Source organism: Carcharhinus amblyrhynchos, chromosome 4 (assembly GCF_965287045.1).
Source record: "Carcharhinus amblyrhynchos chromosome 4, sCarAmb.v2.hapA, whole genome shotgun sequence".
Taxonomy (NCBI): Eukaryota; Metazoa; Chordata; class Chondrichthyes; order Carcharhiniformes; family Carcharhinidae; genus Carcharhinus; species Carcharhinus amblyrhynchos.
In genome coordinates, this window is record NC_137327.1 from 87,009,903 (window position 1) to 87,031,235 (window position 21,333).

Genomic DNA, 21,333 nt, shown 5'->3' on the forward strand with positions numbered 1-21,333 from the left:
ATTAAGACCCTCCAGTCCTACCACCTTTCCATCGCTAACACCCGGCAAATTATTCACGTCCTCCTCCGTGAAGACAGAAACAAAAAAGTTATTCAATACCTTAGCCATATCCTCATCCCCTACCACTAGGGCCCCTTTCTCATCCTCTAAAGGACCAACATTCACCCTAGCCAGCCTCTTCCTTTTGATATATTTATAAAAAATTGCTTCAAACGAAGCCTCTTTGTAACCTCATGACTTCAACCAAGTGCAGGACAGCAAAACTACACGTGATCTTAGCCAACAGGCTGAGAAGCAATGTCCCACCAGTGTGAGCAAACACTAGTATCACCAAGGATCTAGTGGGTTCTGTTGGGGGAGGCTTGGAACGCTGCTTTCACCTCAGTCACAAGTGACGTGAAGGTGAGCAGCTGCACGCAATATATGTTCATGATTTAGATTGGTCAAATTCCTGCTGGCTTGGCATATAATTAGGAAGGAGAATGCAATTCTGGCAACTTGAATTTTTAATATGTATTCATGACATGCTAAGGTATGCAAATTGCATTCCTTCCACATCAATGGGAAAGCCAGTCTGCCATCATCCTGCCATGAAAATAGGGGGAAATTGAGACTAGTTTTTCTGCTGGCAAGAATCTGGCTTTTGGCCTCACTCTGAAATTTTCACACTGCTCGGCATGAAACTCATCACTGACAGGACTGAAAAATTCCATCCTCAATGTCTCACTGGTCAGGAGTACTAGCAATTGAGCCATTCTACTGAAGAACTACCTCAAATTAAGTCGTTAAATATACTTTATTTTATGCTTAGACCCAATAACACTCTTCTTTACCACCGTGAAAGATGAATTCCACAGTAAGGATGAAACCAGATAAACCCTGGAAACTTTAAACTTATTTCTGCTGTAACATACACAGCCACTTTCTCAGTTCATTGGAGAAGACATTTTCAGAGTTTATCATTTAGCTAATTCCTTGAAAAATTGCTCCAATTAAATCTGAAGTTTTCTAATTCTGATCATGGTTTGTCTTGTAGAGTCAGACTTTTACAGCACGGAAACAGGCCCTTCGGTCCAACTTGTCCACGTCGCCTTTTTTTTTTTAAAACCCCTAATCTAATCCCAATTACCTGCATTTGGCCCATATCCCTTTATACCCATCCTACCTGTCTAAACGCTTTTTAAAAGACAAAATTGTACCCGTCTCTACTACCACCACCTCTGGCAGCTTGTTCCTAACACTCACCACCTTCTGTGAAAAAATTTGCCCCTCTGGACACTTTTTTGCATCTCTCCCTTCTGACCTTAAACCTATGCCCTCTAGTTCTAGACTCCCAACTTTTGGGAAAAGATATTGACTATCTAGCTGATCTATGCCCCTCATTATTTTATAAACCTCTAAGATCACCCTTCAGCCTTCTATGCTCTAGAGAAAAACATCCCAGTTTATCCAGCTTCTCTTTATAACTCAAACCATTAAGTCCCAGTAGCAGTCTAGTAAATCTTTTCTGCACTCTTTCTAGTTTAATAATATCCTTTCTATAATAGGTGACCAGAACTGTACACAGTATTTCCAAATATGGCCTTACCAATGTCTTGTACAACTTCAACAAGACATTCCAACTCCTGTATTCAATGTTCTGGCCCATAAAACCAAGCATACTGAATGCCTTTTCGCCACTCTGTCCACCTGTGACCACTTTCAAGCAGCTATGAACATGTACCCCTAGATCTTTGTTCTGTAACTCTCCCCAACGCCCTATTAACTAAGTAAGTTCTGCCCTGGTTCAGTCTACCGCAATGCATCACCTCGCATTTATCTAAATTAAACTCCATCTGCCATTCGTCAGCCCACTGGCACAATTGATCAAGATCATGTTGCAATCAGAGATAACTTTTTTTTTTACTGTCCACTATGCCACCAATCTTGTCATCTGCAAACTTACTAACCATGCTTCCTATATTCTCATCCAAATCGTTAATATAAACAACAAATAACAGTGGATCTAACACTGATCCTGAGGCACACCACAGGCCTCCAATTTGGAAAACAATTCTGCACAACCACCTTTTGACTTCTGTCAAAATGCCAATTTTAGATTCATTTATATAGATAAAATCCATTTAGATACCTCACCCCGGATCCCGTGAGATTTAACCTTATGCAACAACCTACCACACGGTACCTTGTCAAAAGGCCTTACTGAAGTCCGTGTAGACAACATCAACTGCACTGCCCTCATCTACCTTCTTGGTTACCCCTTCATAAAACACAATCAAATTTGAGAGACTTGATTTTCCACCCAAAGCCATGCTGACTGTCGCTAAACAGTCCTTGCCCTCTCCAAATGCCTGTAGATCATGTCTCTCAAAATACCTTCTAACAACTTACCCACCACAGATGAGAACCGGGCCTCTAATTCCCAGGCTTTTCCCTGCAGTCCCTTTTAAACAAAAAGGCACAACATTTGCCACCCTCCAATCTTCAGGCACCTTACCTGTGACTATTGATGATTCAAATATCTTTGCTCAGAGACCTGCAATTTCTTCTCTAGCCTCCCACAATGTCCTGGGATACACTTCATCAGGTCCCAGGGATGAAGTCTTAAAGCGCTTTAAGACTTCCAGCACCTCTTTCTCTGTAATGTGAGCATTCCTCAAGTCATCACTATTTATTTCCCCAAGTTCCCTAACATTCATGCTTTTTTCAACAGTAAATACTTATGAGAAATATTCATTTAGGATCTCAGCCATCTCTTGTGGATCCTTAAGAGGCCCTCTCTCCCCTGGTTACTCTTTTGCCCTTTATTTATTTGTAGAAGCTCTTTGGATTGTCTTTTACCTTACTGCCAAAACAATCTTTTTGCCCTCTTGATTTCTCTCTTAACACTACTCTTATACTCTTCAAGGGATTCACTTGATCCCAGCTGCTTATGCATGTCATAAACTTTTGAAAGCCTCCCACTTAAGAGGTCCCTTTGCCTTCCCACACACTCTCCAATTAACTTTTGAAAGTTCCTGCCTGACACCATCAAAATTGGCCTTGCCCCAGTTTAGAATTTTAACTTTTGGGACAGACCTATCATTCTCCATAGCTATCTTAAAACTAATGGAATTATGGTACTAATTCTAAAGTGATCCCTTGCTAACACTTCTGTTACCTGTCCTTCCTTATTTCCCAAGAGGTGGTCAAGTTTTGTCCCCTCTATAGTCATGCCATCCACATGGGAATGAGAAATTCCTCTTGAACACAACAAATTTCTCTCCATCCAACCCTCTAATACTATGGCTGTCCCAGTCAATGTTGGGAAACTTAACCACCTTATTTTTCTTGGAGCTACCTGTAATCTCCTTACATATTTGTTCTTCAATTTCATGCTGACTATTTGGAGGCCTATAGTACAAGCCTATCAAAGTGATTTCCCCCTTTTTATTTCTCAGTTCTACCCATATAAACTCAGTGGCCAAATCCTATTCAACAAGGGGCACACAATTTCTTGCGTTAGACTTTGCACTGGATTCAAAAGTTCAAAAATCAGGAATTAATTCAGAATGCACTGATGGTGTACAAATTTGGATATTACATTAATCAAATCGGAATGCTCAACAAAACAACCTTGAATTAAATAGAAGTCTGATTGCAATTTTACAAAATAATAGTTCTCCTTCAATTTTCTTCACTCAAACAAATTTAACACCAAGACTGAGATATTCAAGTTTTGGAAGACAGAAAGAAGAAGGAAAATTGGGCATTGAAAAAAACCCAAACATTAATTGTTCTACATATTGTATGAGCTGCTGAAGAGCCACTGAATGTGTGCGCACACATGAAACAGTGCTAATGAATATCAGCACTTTTGGTCAAGCTTCATACCAGGTTTCTTGCACTGATGTTCATTCTACTAAAACGCAATAGTACTTCAGCATAGATCCGACACATGCTTAGGTTGGAATCACCATAAGCTTCCATTTTAATTTAGTTTCATTTTGAACTGCACTAATTCAGCATTACCTTTGATTTTTGAAATTACTTTCAAAGAACCAATACAGTGAATTTCAAATCTGATTTGACAGTTATGTTTTATGCCTCAAACGGGACAAATCCTGAGATGAAATAAAGGTAGCATTTCTAGACAAAATTAAAATACAAAGGACTGCTGGATTTGGCTCAGCCAGTTCAAATTTAGATTTTATGGCCCTTTAGTCAGAGTTTGAAGATGCATATTTAGAAAGGACACATCTATCACAAGCTTAACTAAATATCAAAGTGAATGCACATCATTCTCATATGCAAAAATACAGAACTGTCACAGTAACTTTCTTGAAAGGACTAAGCCTTACTCAAATATTAGAGAGCTGTGTAATTGTTTTTAAGGCGAGTATTAAACTGATTTACTCTCACCCTCCTTTGACAAAATGGCTCACTACATCCACAGCAGAACAACTCCAAACTTCTTTCATCACAAATGACTTAGTTGTCCTTTGTTAGGGTGCTGGACCAGAATACCAAATTACATTAGGAAGCCATTGACCCCAACAATTTTTCTATTTTGATATAAAATGTGAGGAAGAGATACATCCTTCCAGCAATTATTCCACTGACATTTTAAAAACTAACAAATGATGCAGCTTAACTATTAACAGTTAAAAAATATTTAAACATCAAAAGGAAAACACTTCTTTTTTAGCTTATCCCTGTATCAGTTGCAAATAAGCAACATTCTACTTTACAGACAGACGCTAGTTAGCAATCATAAATATACACGCTATAAAGTGTGTTAACAATCTTGAAGCTTTCAAAGAGTTTTGTGCAGAGTTCTCAGAATTGTCTGTACGTCTCTTCCTTCTGCAGAGCTGCAGCCCAAACTATGGACCCTATTTTACCATTTTGATTCTAAGTGCTGGACGGACTTGAAATTTGAAGTATTTCAGATCCAACTTTTAGACCCGTTCTCAGGCATCCCATTCGCACTCTGCCTGCAAAAATATCAGCGATTCCGAATCATGCTGCACAAGCCTGTGGGCAGGGCTTAATGTGCCTGAATCCTTGCAGCTCTGATCAGTGCCTCCAACTGTGCATACGCAGAAAAAAAAGATAGTACGCTGTTCCCTGCCACATCCCTCTTGGGCCAGATACTGCCTCCTCCGGCCCCCACAGATACTGCCCAAGCCCCACAACATTACTGACCCCCATCCCCCTGCCACCCGGGCCGATCACAGGCTCCTTCCTCCCCCACCTGATCACAGGCAGGGTGGTAACGGATCCCCCTCCTCCTTCTGCCCCACCCCCTCACTGATCTCAGGCAGACTGGCAGCAGACTGCACCCCCCCATCCCTCCTCACACTGATCTCAGGCAGGGTGGCAGTGGAACTCCCTATCCTCCCCCTCTGATCTCAGGCAGAATGGCAGCAGACTCCCCTTCCCTCTCCCTCCAGCCAGAGAGCCATCAGACGCTAGACACTTACTTCTTCACTGACTGGAGGGCCAAATCAGACTTTTGTCAGCATGTCCATTTCGTGCGATTCTGGATGGGCGAATGTGGTGGTAAAGGGGGAAGTGCCGGTAAGGTTGGGCATGCAGCCTATTAAGTCAACATAAATGCATGCAAATGCATTTAAATGGCTGTTAAGCCCGTTTTGGGCACAGTCCCTATCATGACCATTTTTGGGCCTTGATAAAAGGAGGAATAGGTGGGGACGCTGCTGCAGATCACGCCACTTGCTTCATGCCTGACTTTACCAAGTTTTCACACCCGAAGCAGATGCAACGCAATGGTAAAATTGGGCCCTATAAATCTGGTCAAATAGAATTGCTTCTTTAACTCAAAGTTCTTGTTTCTCTCTTTCTTGATTCTTCTGGAGCATACCTTATTCAAGTCACTCAGCTTTAGTATTCTGAAGTCTATTTTTTTGGTCACCATTCAGTGAGCCTGTTTAGCTGGCTTATGTTTACCCCATTGTTACAGTCTTTCTCAACCTTAAGCAGAATTGAGGCACCTTCCCCCACCCTCAGCCCCTTCACAGCCCTCACAAAAAATACTTGCCACACTTCAGAATAGTGCTCCGACTCCACCCTTTCTCTGATTTCTAAATTTGTTGCTGGGGCAGATCGCTTTGGATTTCGATAAGAACTCAATAGCAAAACATTTTTTCAATGAGAAATGTGTCAACAACTCCCCTCCATGCACAGAAATACTAAATTAAACATACCTACAACTATATCTTATTCCAGTGTTTTACCCATCCAAATATAAATTCCTTAAATCTATCTTTTTGTTCTTAACATCTTCCTCTTCACACATTTTAAAATGAGAGAAACTGACTGCTTTTTAGAAATTCAAGAGAAACAAAAATACCACTGCTCCCTCTGCCTTTGTTTCAAATTCTAGCTTTCTTTCTGGTTTCCAGCTAACTGGGACCTCTGACTCATACTACAACTTCCCTTCTCAATCCAATCCTTTCTTCCATGAAGTTTATAAACTGTTCCATCATTTTTCTCCCTTCCAAGCATCTGAAACATAAATTTCATTTCTTCGTTTCATGTTGTTCGGCGCCCTCATTCTCTAACCTTCGATACCTAGCTTTTAAAAATGTCATTCCTACTCCTGATAGTACTCTCAAAAAGTTTTACTTTAAATCTCCCAATCTCTCCAATTATCACCCTATTGTCAACCTTCCTTTTCTTGTCAAAGTTCTGCAGCCGTTCACTGCTTCAAAACCACATTTCCTCCCATTTTTTCCCCTGGAACATCCACTTTTCAAATTAAAGCTCTAGGATCACAATACTCTGTGCCTATCTTTTATTCTCAACTTCAACAGTGCTAAGCATTCCATTTGAGTCAACGTCTCAACTCTGTAGTTGATCTCTGTAACATCACGGTTATAAATAAAGACATCGTCATTGGTTTTCACTACTAACTCAGTATCATTGCTCATCATCTTAATTCCTCTCTTTGGTAACTGAGAGACTGTTCACAACCTGGTGTCACGTCTGACTTGAGAGGTGAGCTTTTGACCACAAGTCTGTACCATTACCAAGAGTGTCCAATTCCACCCTCATAACTTGACTCTGTCCCTGTCAGCTAACTATTACTAAATCTTATCTATGCCTTTGTTATATCCAGACTTAACTATTCCAACACACTCTTGGCCAGCCTTCAAAACATCACCCTCTATAATTCTGAGCTACTGCCCACTTTCTTAACTGTACCTAGTCTTGTTCCCATCACCCCTGCGCTCACTAACCTAAACTGGTTCCTGATCAAGCAACAGATGTTAAAATTCACCTGTTTTCAAATCCCTCCCATGACCTCACCCCTCTCTATCTGTGATTTCGTTTAATTCCAAACCTCACAGATATCTGTTCTTATCAAATTCTAGTCTCTTCAGCATTTCCAGTTTTAATTGCTCCAATGGTGATTGTGCCTCAACTGACTCGACCCCAGAACTATCTTCAAGCTTTTCACCTCTATCCTTCTTTAAGGCACTCCTTAAAACCTACATCTTTTCCTAAACTTTTGTATCATTTGTTGCATGGTGTCAAATTTTGCTTTATAATCCTCATGAAAAGCACTCGTATTTTACTGTATTTATAATGAGAATGGAGTCTCATCTATATACATTGTGCTTGTGAACCTAACTCTCCACTCACCTGAAAAAAAGACAACGTTCTGAAAGCTCATGGTACCAAATAAACCTGATGGACTTTAACCTAGTGTTATGAGACTTCTGACTGTGGTGAGGCCGCAGCTGGAGTACTGTGTGCAGTTTTGGGCGCCGCACCTGCGCAAAGATATTTTGGCCTTGGAGGGAGTGCAGAGGAGGTTTACTCGGCTGATACCGGAGTTGAGGGGATTGAGCTATGAGGAGAGGCTGAATAAACTAGGCTTGTACTCGTTAGAGTTTAGAAGAATGAGGGGAGATCTCACTGAGACGTATAAGATGATGAATGGGATGGATAGGATAGAGGTGGAGAGACTCTTCCCGCTCAAAAAAGACAGTAGGACTAGGGGGCACAGCCTCAAGATAAAGGGGAGGCGGTTTAGAACGGAGTTGAGGAGGAACTTCTTCACTCAAAGGGTGGTGAATCTCTGGAATTCTCTGCCCGTTGAAGTGGTGGAGGCTGCCTCGCTAAATATTTTTAAGAAGCGGATTGATGGGTTCTTGATAAGAGAGGGGATTAAGGGTTATGGGGAGAGGGCGGGAAAGTGGAACTGAGCCACGACAGATCAGCCATGATCTTATTGAATGGCGGGGCAGGCTCGAAGGGCTAGATGGCCTACTCCTGCTCCTATTTCCTATTTCTTATGTTCTTATGCCCAACCTAGTCCAATGCCAGCATCTCCACATCATACACGTATAAAGGCATCATATAAAAACAAAATGTTTTGTCATCCTCTCCTAGCTCTAGTCATACTTTTTGTAATGCAAACATTGATTTGCAATTGTTTCTCACCCCTTTCTCCCCACAGTTATTTTTGATGTGCCAAAGGGATGCATTTTTGGCCCACTTCACTTCTGTATTCCTGTGATATTCCTCTCGAATCAAAAACCTGATTGATAACACCAATGCAATTACAGAATCCTTAAACTGCAGAAGGCGGCCATTCAGCCCAACGAGTCTGCACTACCACAATCCCACCCAGGCCCTATTCCCATAACCCCACATTTACCCTACTGATCCTCCTGACACTAAGGCGCAATTTAGCAAGGCCAATCAACCTAACCCACACATCTTTGGAATGAGAGAGAAAACCGGAGCACCCGGAGGAAACCCATGTAGACACAGGGAGAACATGCAAACCACACAGTTACTGGAGGCTGGAATTGAACCTGGGACTCTGGCGCTGTAAGGCAGCAGTGCTAACCACTGTGCCACCCCCGACACTTGCTTTGATCCAATACTTGTTATACTTCTGTGAACTGACAATACATCAAGACATGAATAACAATTTTATTCAGCTTCACCCTAACAGAACAGCAGCCAGCCTTTAGACCTAAACTTCATCAGGCCCCTAAACTGGCTGACACTTCCGCCTCAAGTGAAGAGATGTTGAACGGTGATGCACTACTGGACTCAGATTAGCTACCTCGTGCACATCCGCTTGTTATCAGGTCCGTTTCCCTGCGCCCCAACCCCCGGCATCTTTACAATGGGTACCTGCCTCGATCACTGTATTTAATTTTAAACCTTATTGCTTAATCTGCTAGACTCAAATTCTTGAATGCTTTTTTAACCAGCCTCTTTCAACCCTACAGAAAATTCCAATTAATCAAATCTTTACCAATTTTTCTGCTCTCAGCACTCAGTATTTATTTTCCTTTACTCAAAGCAATAGACATCGGCCTACAAGTGAAGAACTACAAAATAGTTTACTATTTGAAAGAGATAGAGCTCCTATGTAGTAGCCTGGATTTTGCAGTCAGAAGTGAATGAATGGCATGCTTACAGTTGCCGACAGACATTTTGTGAATCCTCTACAGGGGTCTCCTGCAGGACCTGCTGTAGGGTATCTGTGGTGTGAGTGAACAGGCCAAGGCAATAGCATCTGTCTTCATCCAGATTAAAGATGCCTTACTTAGACACATAGGGCAAGATTTATAGCCTTGCCTGAGCGATAGTGTCTAAACTAGAAAGCGCAAGTTAGAATATTTAATACAGAACGAGAATTAAAGAAATATGGGATTCAGAGAGTTGGGGATGAAAAAGGCAAAGTAAAAAGTAAAATAAAATCATGCACCTTTAAGATCACCAATGAATAAAATCTGAAGAAATTAGATTTGGTGCTCGTAAAAGCAAATTTTCAGCGCATGAGAAGTTGTTTAATGGCAACTGAGACTTAGAAAACTTAAAACTTCACTTAGGGCGAAGCCTATCTTTTTCTGGCATCTTCAGTGAGCAATGTCTTTCACATACATGAATGCTGAATTGCTCAGTGATACTGCTTGAACGAGACTCCTGGAGAAGATCAAATCAGACAATAGCTTCCTGATGTGTATTTAACCATGCATATACAAGTGGTCGAAGTTCCTGTCCAATTTACTCTTAACAATGAGCACAAACAACCTCACTGTTGTTTGTGCTCATTATTCCTATTACAAAATCCTGGCCGTTTTTGTTAGTTATCACTGCATGAGATTAAAATCAGAAAGTATTTAATTCAGTATACAAAATTAAATGTATATCACAATATATATTTATATAGGAACACATTCCTTACTCTGGATTCAATACTTATAATATTTGGGGATTAGAGACAAATAAATGCAACTGAAATGTTCCATCTTTGCTTGTTAAAGGATTGTTTCAACTATCGAAGTGAGAGATCAGGCTGTGATCTCAAGGTTGTTGACTCACCATGCCTTTCTTTAGTTGTTTCTGACGTCTTACCAACCAGGTATGCAAAGACCAACTAGTAACAGGTCAAAGAAAGCCCTCAAAGTGGAACCAAAATTAAAACAAACAAGTGGAAGTTTGGAAATATCAATCATCTCTGGGAGCCTTTGTAATCCAATACCCAGGTGGCAGTTTTGCAATACTCTATGGATGGAATTTTCCCTGATGTGCACTAAGTGCAGCAGTAGCCATGCAAATTGAGCCTTTATCCCGCTGGCCACAATGGTGGGTTCTTGCGCAGTATTGTATGCCTCCCATCTCAAATCATGCAGGCATGGGAGACAACACTGTCTCGCTGCAAAAAGGTCTCAGATTTGTCTGCCATACTGTTACTTCCTCACTCCAGGTCCACACTACCATATTTAAACCACAGCTGCATGAGCAGTTCTTAACACTTCCAGACTAGGACTGCTACAGTGAAGACACGGCATCAAAAGACCAGTGCAGCACTCAGATTCAGTGATCACAGAATCCCTATTGTGGTCATTCAGCCCATCGAGCCTGCACCAACAACAATCCCGAGACCCAATCCCTGTAACCCCACGTATTTACTCTGCTAATCCCCCTGACACTAAGGAACAAGACCAATCAACCTAACCTGCACATCTTTGGAGCATGGGAGGAAACCGGAGCACCTGGAGGAAACCCCTGCAGACATGGGGAAAATGTGCGAACACCACACAGACAGGCAATCATCCGAGGCCAGAATTGAACCTGGGTCCATGTCACTGTGAGACAGAGCAGTGCTAATCACTCTGCTGATGTGTCCCTGGAATGCCTCCTGGCACTGTGGAGGCCTGTTGTGAGGCCCACTATCCCTCTTCTGACCGCAGGAGGTCTGTCAATCTCAACACCCTGGTTTGGGAGTCAGTGGCAGCAGTGGTTAATGCCAGTGCTGCAGAGGAGGTCAGCCATCCAATAGAGAGAGAGAATAAATGACCTCATCCACACCAGGGTAATCAACCATCTAAAATTGCTAGCTCAAGGGATAACACCAATCACTCACACACAGCTGCACATCTCCATCTGGTCTTATCTCCTCTGGAGATTCTCTTCACCTTGTCCATGGCTTCACTCGGCACACACAACATCCTTTTCATTTATTTTGGCATGCACTCCATCTATTTTTTTAATGCAGGTCAAAATTGTGCACAAAGGGAGAGATACCAGACTCAGAATGGAGTGCTGGACATGAACACAGAACACTACAGCACAAACAGGCCCTTCGGCCCACAAGTTGCGCCGATCACATCAATACCTACCAATCCATAGACCTATCTATAACCCCCAATCCCATTAAATCCCATATACTCATCCAGAAGTCTTTTAAAAGACCCCAGCGAGTTTGCCTCCACCACCACTGACGGCAGCCGATTCCATTCACTCACCACCCTGAGTGAAAAACTTACCCCTAACATCACTTCTGTACTTGCTTCCCTGCACCTTAAATCTGTGTCCTCTCGTAGCGACCATTTCAACCCGGGGAAATAGCCTCTGAGAATCCACCCTATCTATTCCTCTCAACATTTTATAAACCTCTATCAGGTCGCCTCTCAACCTACGCCTCTCCAGGGAGAAGAGTCCCAGCTCCCTCAACCTATCTTCATAAGGCATGCCTCCCAATCCAGGCAACATCCTTGTAAATCTCCTCTGCCCCCTTTCAATAGCTTCTACGTCCTTCCTATAGTGAGGCAACCAGAACTGCGCACAGTACTCCAAGTGGGGCCTGACAAGGGACTTATAAAGTTGCAGCATTACCTCCCGACTCCTAAACTCAATCCCTCGATTAATGAAGGCCAGTACACCATACGCCTTCTTGACCACATCCTCCACCTGTGAGGCCGATTTAAGAGTCCTGTGGACCCGGACCCCAAGATCCTTCTGCTCTTCAACACTGCTAAGACTCCTGCCCTTGATAGTGTGCTCGTTCATCCCATTGGTCCTGCCAAAATGGACCACTACACATTTATCCACGTTGAAGTCCATCTGCCACTTCTCCGCCCAGTCTTGCATCCTATTTATGTCCTGCTGCAACTTCTGACATCCTTCCAGACCATCCACAACACCACCGACCTTCGTGTCATCGGCGAGCTTACTAACCCATCCCTCCACTTCCTCATCTAGGTCATTTATGAAAATGACAAACAGCAAGGATCCTAGAACAGATCCCTGGGGCACTCCACTGGTGACCGACCTCCACGCAGAAAAAGACCCATCCACAACCACTCTCTGCCTTCTGCAGGCAAGCCAGTTCTGGATCCACAAGGCCAAAGCCCCTTGGATCCCATGCCCTCTCACCTTCTCAAGAAGTCTTGCTTGGGGGACCTTATCAAATGCCTTGCTGAAGTCCATGTACACCACGTCCACTGCTCTTCCTTCGTCAATGTGTTCAGTCACATTTTCGAAGGACTCAACTAGGCTCGTAAGGCACGACCTGCCCTTGACAAAACCATGCTATTTCTGATCATGCTAAACCTCTCCAAATGCTCATAAATCTTGTCCCCAGAAGCCTCTCCATCAGCTTACCAACCACTGAGGTCAGACTCACCGGTCGGTAATTTCCTGGGCTATCCCTGCTCCCTTTCTTGAAAATAGGAACCACATCCGCAATCCTCCAATCCTCCGGAACCTCTCCCATCTCCATCGACGACGCAAAGATCATCGCCAGGGCCTCTGCAGTCACCTCCCTCACCTCCCACAGTAACCTGGGGTACATCCCATCTGGTCCCGGCGAAGGTCCCCACTCTTTGAAAATCATGCTATAGAGCTGGCCAGAGTCGACATGGACCATTCCTGGGGCAATGGCAAGGTTGGTGGCAAGCACCCATGCAAGATCCCACACCTTATCATCCCTCTGTCAATGATGCTGTGTCCACTGTTGTGTAACATGGCTTCCATGCCCTAATGATCTCCATTTTCTCTCCTAGGCACAACTGCCATGGGACCGACACTCAGGAAACCGAGCCCACATTGCAATGCCAAGAGCATCTCAGATGACACATGCCTAAGTGGTGCCTAGATATAGAGCAGATTTGGGACCACAATATGATCACAGAGCTAATCTGTTGCACAGCAGACGGATGCAGGGACATCAGAGGTTGACAGCATTTGGAAGACTACTGGAGGCAAAGAATCTGCTGAGTCCAAGTCAGATGATAAGCTTCCAGCCTCAATCAGTTGTTGCAGCTATGAAGAGAATCATGGGAATACCAGGAAGGGAAGTCAGCTGCACTCTTCAGTCAGAGACGATCATGCCATCACTCCCAAGGTCAATACTAGCAGGATGGCAACCACCATGGAGGCCTTGGTTCAGGACATTGGTACTGCACTACTGCACCAGCTGAACTCCTTCAATGAAGCCATAACTGGCCACCAAAAGTGTCAATGCAAGAGGGGTACAGGGTGGCAGATTTCACCCCAGCTTCCCTTCTCAAGGGTTAGCCAGGGTCCTTCAGACCCACTGGGAGGAAGACCAGCCACTCGCCACGCTTGGTGACTTCTGGAATGTCTGGGCTATCAAAATCCTCTCTTCCTGCAACCCTACCAACTCTAGAGGCTGAAGTGGGTGTACCTGCCCCATAGTAAGACACTCAAAGCAGGCCAGGGTCCTCCAGGTAATGGTGCTCGAGAGGATGCCCAAAGTAGATGTGCACAGAAGATGCTAGCTCCACCTCCACTTGGATTTGAGAAAAGCAAGTCGCAATGGCAAAGTTAGGATTAGGATGACATAGCTGCACAGTGCAGGCACGGGTGCTAATCACTTGTACCTAATGTTCACAGTAAATAAACCCCCAAGAATATCTCCTTGTCTATGGCTTCTTGTTATGATGAGCAGTGTTTGTGCCACAGATGTGAAACCTTGGTTCTTGCACAAGACGACGACATATGTTTTGATCCAGGACTTCTTGCCAGTGCAGTACAAAGTGCTTGTCTTGTTTCAGAGTCACTCAACACAGTAGTGATGCTTGCACCTTGATGTGGCTGGTCAATGCTGCTAGAGTGTCATTGGCAGGCATCACAGAGTTCCCATGATTTTCTCTCAAGTGCTCTCAACACCTTTGAGGCTGCCCTTCACATCTCTTCAGCATCTGTGTCTGGTGATGTGTGGTCCTGAAGGGGACATGTGATGAAAGCTACCAAAGGATTAGATGCTGTTAGAGTATCAACAGTGTATCCACAATGCTCTACGACTTTCACCAATTTTTACAGATGCAAAGAAAGCATCCTTTCCAGATGAATCACAGCTTGTTATGGCTCCTGCACAACCAATACTACAAGCAGCTACAAACAGTTGCGAACGTAGCCTAACCTATCACGTAAACCAGCCTCCCATCCATTGACTGTCTGCACTTCCCTGCTGTCTCGGAAAAGCAGCCAGCATAATCAAGGACTCCACACACACTGGACATACTCTCTTCCACCTTCTTCCGTTGAGAAAAGATACAAAAGTCTGAGGTCACGTGCCAACTGACTCAAGAACAACTTCTTCCTTGCTGCCATCAGACTTTTGAAAGGACCTACCTTGCATTAAGTTGATCTTTCTCTACAGCCTAGCTATGACTGTAACACCACATTCTGCACCACTGCCTTTCCTTCTCCTCTATATACAGTATGCTTTGTCTGTATAGCACCCAAGAAACAATACTTTTCATTGTATAGACCTATTAATTTGTGCTCAAGGGATGAATGGTTCTAGAACATATGGCGGCACATTCATGCTGTTGCACTGCTTGAGCATGCAGACATGCTCCAGAGCTCCGACTCCAAAAGCTGCTGCTGAACATTCTCAGCTGTGGAAAAATGTTCACTTTTGCGAAGTGCGTGGCCACTTCCTTCACACATACCATGATGGTTGGCAATCTGGGTCACTATAGAATCTGGAAATTTTTCCACATGAATTCAGATAGCACTAAGTAATGTGACTGATGGGGTATTTTGGTTGAATAAGTTGCAGTAGGACTATGGCTTTGGTTAGTTAAATTTTCAAGTGGAGTGGCCAACTCTTAGCTCTGATCATTTGAAACCTACTAGGATTGTGTCTAGAGCCCATAATAGAAGTATCTGCTTTGTGGATTTCTCAGGAGCATATTTTAGAAACTTAAAACTTGGTAATGACTTTTATTGGAAGTTAAACACTCAGCTGAAAAAAAAATTAAAACATCTGATCAAGTCAACAATAGGCTGTGTATGAGAACCTGCATTAATGAGATTGGACTAAGCAAAACAATGTGCGAGAATCCCATTTACCGCCAAAAAGGTGGGCCACTGTCTGCTTTGAAGCAGCACTAGATGCGATTGTGGTTTTTACTACATCTTCAACGGGTTGCATGTCAAATAGGTCCAAACGACAGACAGAGTCAATGCAACCATCAGAGGCAGAAAATGGGTCTAATAGATAGAAAGAGAGAAAGATTGAGAGGAACCATTTGTAACAACATTGTTATAAAACAGCAAAGGACAATAAAAAGGGAACCTCTCTGTCTGGACATCCCTATCAACACCACCAATTTCAATTTCAACAAGACTTATGCAAATAATTCTCTTGGGCCTGAAAACTATGGAATTTTTAATCTTCCATCATATATACGCACACTTAATCCAGGATCAAGATGGTTGCCTTGTTCTAGAACACTGGCTATCTAAAGTACATAGCTGTAATGGAACCAAACTGAGCATACATTTTTCTGGATGTTAAAGAATATCATTTTCAACTTGTATCTTAACAAAACAAAATTTTAACATTGCAAAGTAATCACCACTTACCATCACATGGAATTCTGATACATTATCCTAAATTACACATATTTGTTACTTTCCATTAGTTAGACATTACCAATGGGTTTCATGGAATTTTGCAACTAAATTTTAATTCAGTTCAAAAAGTGAATACTGACAAAGTTTCAAAATATGCTATCCTGAGCACATTTTAAGTACATCTTCAATAGTTTGAGGTGAAGTGAACAATTAGAAAAGCTTCTTCCTTGCCATCACCCATGCTGTTCAATCACTAACTGCCTCCAATTGTCCGCAGAGCAATTTACTAATGTTCACGTCAGGTGAGACATTCAAGTTCAGCTAAAATTCATCAGTGATCATATTAAATGTGATAATTTAACAGCTGTATATAGAAGAGTTCAATTTTTTGAAGTACTGCAGTGGAGTCCAGGCTGGTCTATGGTTCTTCAAAGGTATTTCAGATATTTATACTTCAATCTGTTTATAACGTATGCACTTTAGCTGACATTCACCCAGTTTAAATGCAGAAATAGTTCAAGAATATGACAAGACACTTACCCCTAACCAGAAGATCTAAACTCCAAATGAGAGCAAGGATGAGAAAAAAGAGACTTTAACACTAGAAGATCAAATTTAGAGGGAAGTGGAGAAAGTAAAACTCTTCAGGATCCAGAATGGATGAATCAGATACTCATGGATTTGTTAATTTTCCAACTTCCTTTTTGATCTTGCATTTTTTCTGATTTTTGTTGCTATAACCAATAATATGGTCCGCGTACATTGTGATAATAAGCAATCTTGGATCTAGGAAAACTAGCCGTCAGTTTGAAAGGAAGAGGATTGGTGAGTTAAATTTGGAGGAAGGAGGAAACATATTCTGTATATTATTTTCAAGATCCACTTGCATTATATTACCATAAAGGCAGGGGCGGGGGATGGCAAAAAAAATTCAATCAGCATTTTAAGAGCTGTGGTTAGGTTTGGGAGGAAATAGTTTCTATTATTTTCTTGCCAAAGCATTCCTGTAAATAATAGTTTGACACCAAACAGAAAACTAATCAACAGCATAGAGACAAAAGGGAAAGCTGCATTAGAAGTATATATTGTCCTTTCTTGGGCTTTCATTCTGCACGTTATATTCTTCATGTATCCACATATTCTAATAGCACAATGCAATTTGGTTAAAAGAATGCTCAGAATTGAAGCTAGATGTCAGACTAAAATAAAATTCAGGTTGGGTCAAATTAGAAAATTTTAAAGCACTTAATAAAACTCAGTTCAAACTTGGGAGTTGGTTATAAGCAACCTTAAACTTTTAGGTGTGTAACTGAAGTAACATTTTGTGCCAAAATATAAACCTCCAGGATAGATTAAGACAGCACAATGTTTTGCACTACATTAATTTAAATGAAACTAAAGATAAAAAAAACTTATTTTTGCAGGTCATATTTATATAGCATGGATAAAAACTGGGCATCAATACAGATCAAACTATTTTGTGTCAGAAGTCTGAAAAATGCAATGCAATTTAAGCCATCACCAAAGCACCATTAAATAAAACACACTAAAGTGTTTCAACACAAACTTGAAGCAGAACGTGGGGGAAGGGTGTTTGACAGTAAGGGCAAGGGGGGTCCTCACTCTCAGGCAAATCCCTCAATCAAGCAGAGTACGTTTGAACAAGGTAGCCAGCCACTATCCCTGAAACCCGTAAACACTTCCTCAGTATTATAACTAGAATCATTATGAATAGACTGTGTACATCGAAGATCATGTGATATGTACTACCACTATCAAAGTCATCAATGTGCAAACCTCGGTTCTATAGCATAGTACATATACTGAATTCCATAAGACTCCAATTCACTTCCAAGTAGTCGGCATTAGAGGTAGTTTGATTCCAAGTACATAACCATACATCCATCTCCTTACTTTGTTTTACCTCTGATCCCAGACCCAAAATGATGCAGATCATGTTTGCCGTTTAGTAAGTTGAATGGCAGGAATCAGTGGCTCTTAGTGCTCAATAAAAATATGCACGCTTATCCAAAACCCCAAATTCCTTGCTTGGACCTTTCATGTATTTGCATATTTAATGAATGTTCAATCATACACAGTATTAAACATGAATATTTGGAGTGTGTAACAAAACTGAAAAATTCAGGACAAGTTATGACGCTGTCTGGGAAATAGATATTTGGGTCTTGTTTCGCAAAATAATGTATTTTGAATAGTTAATAGATCTACAGTCTAATGCATTTCCTTTACAATCCACACCATTTATACAAGGTAGTCCTTTAATATGCACTATATGCAGTGCTGATTTCTAAAGATAAATCTTTTATCAGTGAGAATTCAAGATGTCAGGTGCTGGGATTGCTTGGTGACTGCATAGACACAAAACATTTTCTTTGAACTTAAAATTGCCAGTTTCTGTCGCATTTAAAGAAATTAATGTGGTTGACTCATTTTATCGTAGTAAAAAATCTTGATAGGGTGAGGCTGCATTGATCGCAGCTGGAAATAGAGCATTTTTGAAGCATACAATTGAACATATTGATCTTATGGGAGGAAGTAGAGAGATCCACAAAAGTACAAGGAGAAAGAAATGTGATTTTTCCATTTGAACTTAGGATTTACATTTACTGGTTCTAATGAAATTGGGCGACTTCAACGTATTGCTTGTTCTGGAGTTCTTGCTCAGGATAATATGAAACCTAGTGAACTTCTAAAGTTTTGGCAAGAATCTGGGAGAAAGAATGCCACATTGTTGTGGTTGGTTGAATCGTTACTTCACCATTTCCTCCACTAGCATTTTCTGGTTTTACTGGGTTATTTGACTGATATAAAAATGAACTTTTTTCTTGTAGACTAAGCACTAGTGTTAGGCGAGATTGTCTTGCTGTTCATGCAACCGGGATCTTCTGGTCTCCCCGATAGCACACCCTGGCGCAAGGAATGGATTTAGTGGGACCACAAGATCAGGGCTACCTCACACCACCAATAAACTCACTGATAACAATTTGTAAACTATATTTTGTGAGCAATTCTAGGTCTCAACTCAAAGTACTTTGAGTTTTCCCAAAGAGTGACAAAATAATTGTCACTTTGTCTTATTGTACCAGCAAGAGGGATTCATCTTCTTCTTAAATGGGATATGGGTGTCACAGCTAGGCCAGCATTTGTGGCCCACCCCAATTGCCCTCGTGAGTGTGGTGGTGAGCCACCTACTCAAACTGCTACAGCCCAACTGGTGGATGAATAACTTGCTGTTATAGTTCCAAGTCAGGATGGTGTGTGGCTTGACGGGATATTTGAAGATGGTGCTGTTACCATGCATCTGCTGCTCTTGTCCTTCTAGGTGGTAGGGATCACAGGTTTGGAAGATGCTGTTGAAGAAGCCTGTCATGCAACTGATGTAAAAGGTAATGGCACACATTGCTGCTACTGCGCAATGGTGGTGGAGGGAGTGGATGTTGAAAGTAGTGGATGAAATGCCAATCAGGCAGGCTGTTTCGTTTTGAATGGTGTCAAGCTTCTTGAGCGTTGTTGGAGCTGAACTCATCCAAGAAAGTAGAGAATTCTATCATACTAAATTGTGCCTTTTAGAGGTGGACAGGCTATGGGGTGTCAGGTGAGTTTCCACTGCAGAATTCTCACCTTCTGACCTGCTCTTGTAGCCACAGTATTTAGGTGGTCCAGTTCAGTTCTGGACACTGATACCCCCTTCAGGGTGTTGATAGTGAGGGATTCAACAATGGTAATGCCATTGAAAGTTAAGGTTAGATTCTCTCTTGTTGGAGATGCTCATTGTCACTTATCAACCCAAGTCAGAACATGTCCAGTCTTGATGCATATGAACATGCGTTACTTAATTACTTGAGGTCTCATAAATGGTGCTGAACATTGTATGGTCATCCACAAATATCCCCACTTCGTACCTTATGAAAGAGGGAAGATCATTGATGAAACATCTAAGGATGGTTGGGTCTAAATGTCTATCCTGAGTAACTCTTGCAGCAATGTACCGGGGCTGAAATGACTGGCCTCCACCCAAAGGAGAGTTTCCTATCTAACTTCCATTGACTCAGTTTGGTTACGGCTCCTTGATGCAACTCTCAGTCAAATGAGGCCTTGATGTCAAGGGCAGTCACTCTCACCTCATCTCTTGAGTTCAGCTCTTTTGTCCATGTTTGGACCAACACAATAAAATGAGGTCAGGAGCTGAGAGGCCCTGGTGGAAGCTCCAGAGAATCAGTGAGCAGGTTATTGCTGCGTACATGCTACTTGACAGCACTGTCGATGACACCTTCCATCACTTTACACAAACAGTGAACTAACAAAGGGAGTGTCATCAAATGTTCTTTTTATATGGACACTCATGTTATGCTATTCACACTGTATTCCACTTTATCTACATATTGCGTTAAGAAAGTAGAATTCTCTTATTCCATGAAAAATATAAGCAATGGGGTAAAACTCTTCTTCACCAGTAGCATGAAAGGAACTTGTACTTAATTGGTAGACAGTGTTAATTTATTTCAAAACTGGTTTTTGCTTTTCCCTGCATTACAACAGTGCATAAAATTCATTTGCTGTGATGTGCTTTGGGATGCCTTAATATTTTGAAAGGAGCTGTATAAGTGCAAGTTTATTCTTTAATTTTAAAATAATTTCATACCCTTTAAAGACTCCAGAGTAAACAAACTTTTATGTTCAGTATTATGATGTAAATTAAATGTGTCAATCACTGTTCAGCATAAAACACACCTGCCCCAACCTGGGAGAATGCACTGCCCACTGATTAAAAAATATTATATAAATCTTGCATATTATCCCTATGGAGGCAAATGTATTACATAATAGCTGCATTTTAGACCAATAAATCCCAGAATGTGAGGGAAGCCACCAGATTAGCTCCCATGTGTATTTACCTACATTAACATCAATCTGCCATTCTTTAGCCCTTCTTTTCAACAGTGTCAGGTTTCTCTGAATGCTATGAAACATGACTTTCTTCAAGAGTCAGACATTAGTAAAGTACTCCTCAGTAAATTAACCTCAGACAATCCCAAATTGATTAGTACATTTCGTATGTCCACTTTAAACAGCTGTCATTTAATATTTTTAGTTTTTTTAAATCTCCACTAGTGATTTCTCCAATTACTTTGGATGCAAGGAGATGAAGCTGTTAGGGACATT

The 21,333-nt window shown here is 41.8% G+C and overlaps 1 protein-coding gene across 15 annotated transcripts in view; it reads right to left on the reverse strand.

Annotated features, from left to right (window-relative positions):
• The window catches only part of LOC145342171 (phosphatidylinositol-binding clathrin assembly protein), a 167,996-nt gene that overhangs the window by 32,106 nt on the left and 114,557 nt on the right, over positions 1-21,333 (reverse strand). For 6 of the 15 annotated variants that reach the window (XM_080187478.1, XM_080187474.1, XM_080187475.1 and 3 more), the window contains 2 exons: positions 16,690-16,704; positions 15,643-15,783 (listed from right to left, as the gene is read on the reverse strand). The exons of 4 other annotated variants lie outside the window; for them this stretch is intronic. In XM_080187478.1, coding sequence (XP_080043604.1) covers positions 15,643-15,783; positions 16,690-16,704 — 156 coding nt within the window. The remainder of the gene's footprint in view (positions 1-15,642; positions 15,784-16,689; positions 16,705-21,333) is intronic. 5 more of the 15 variants (XM_080187486.1, XM_080187480.1, XM_080187476.1 and 2 more) reach the window with 1 other exon arrangement.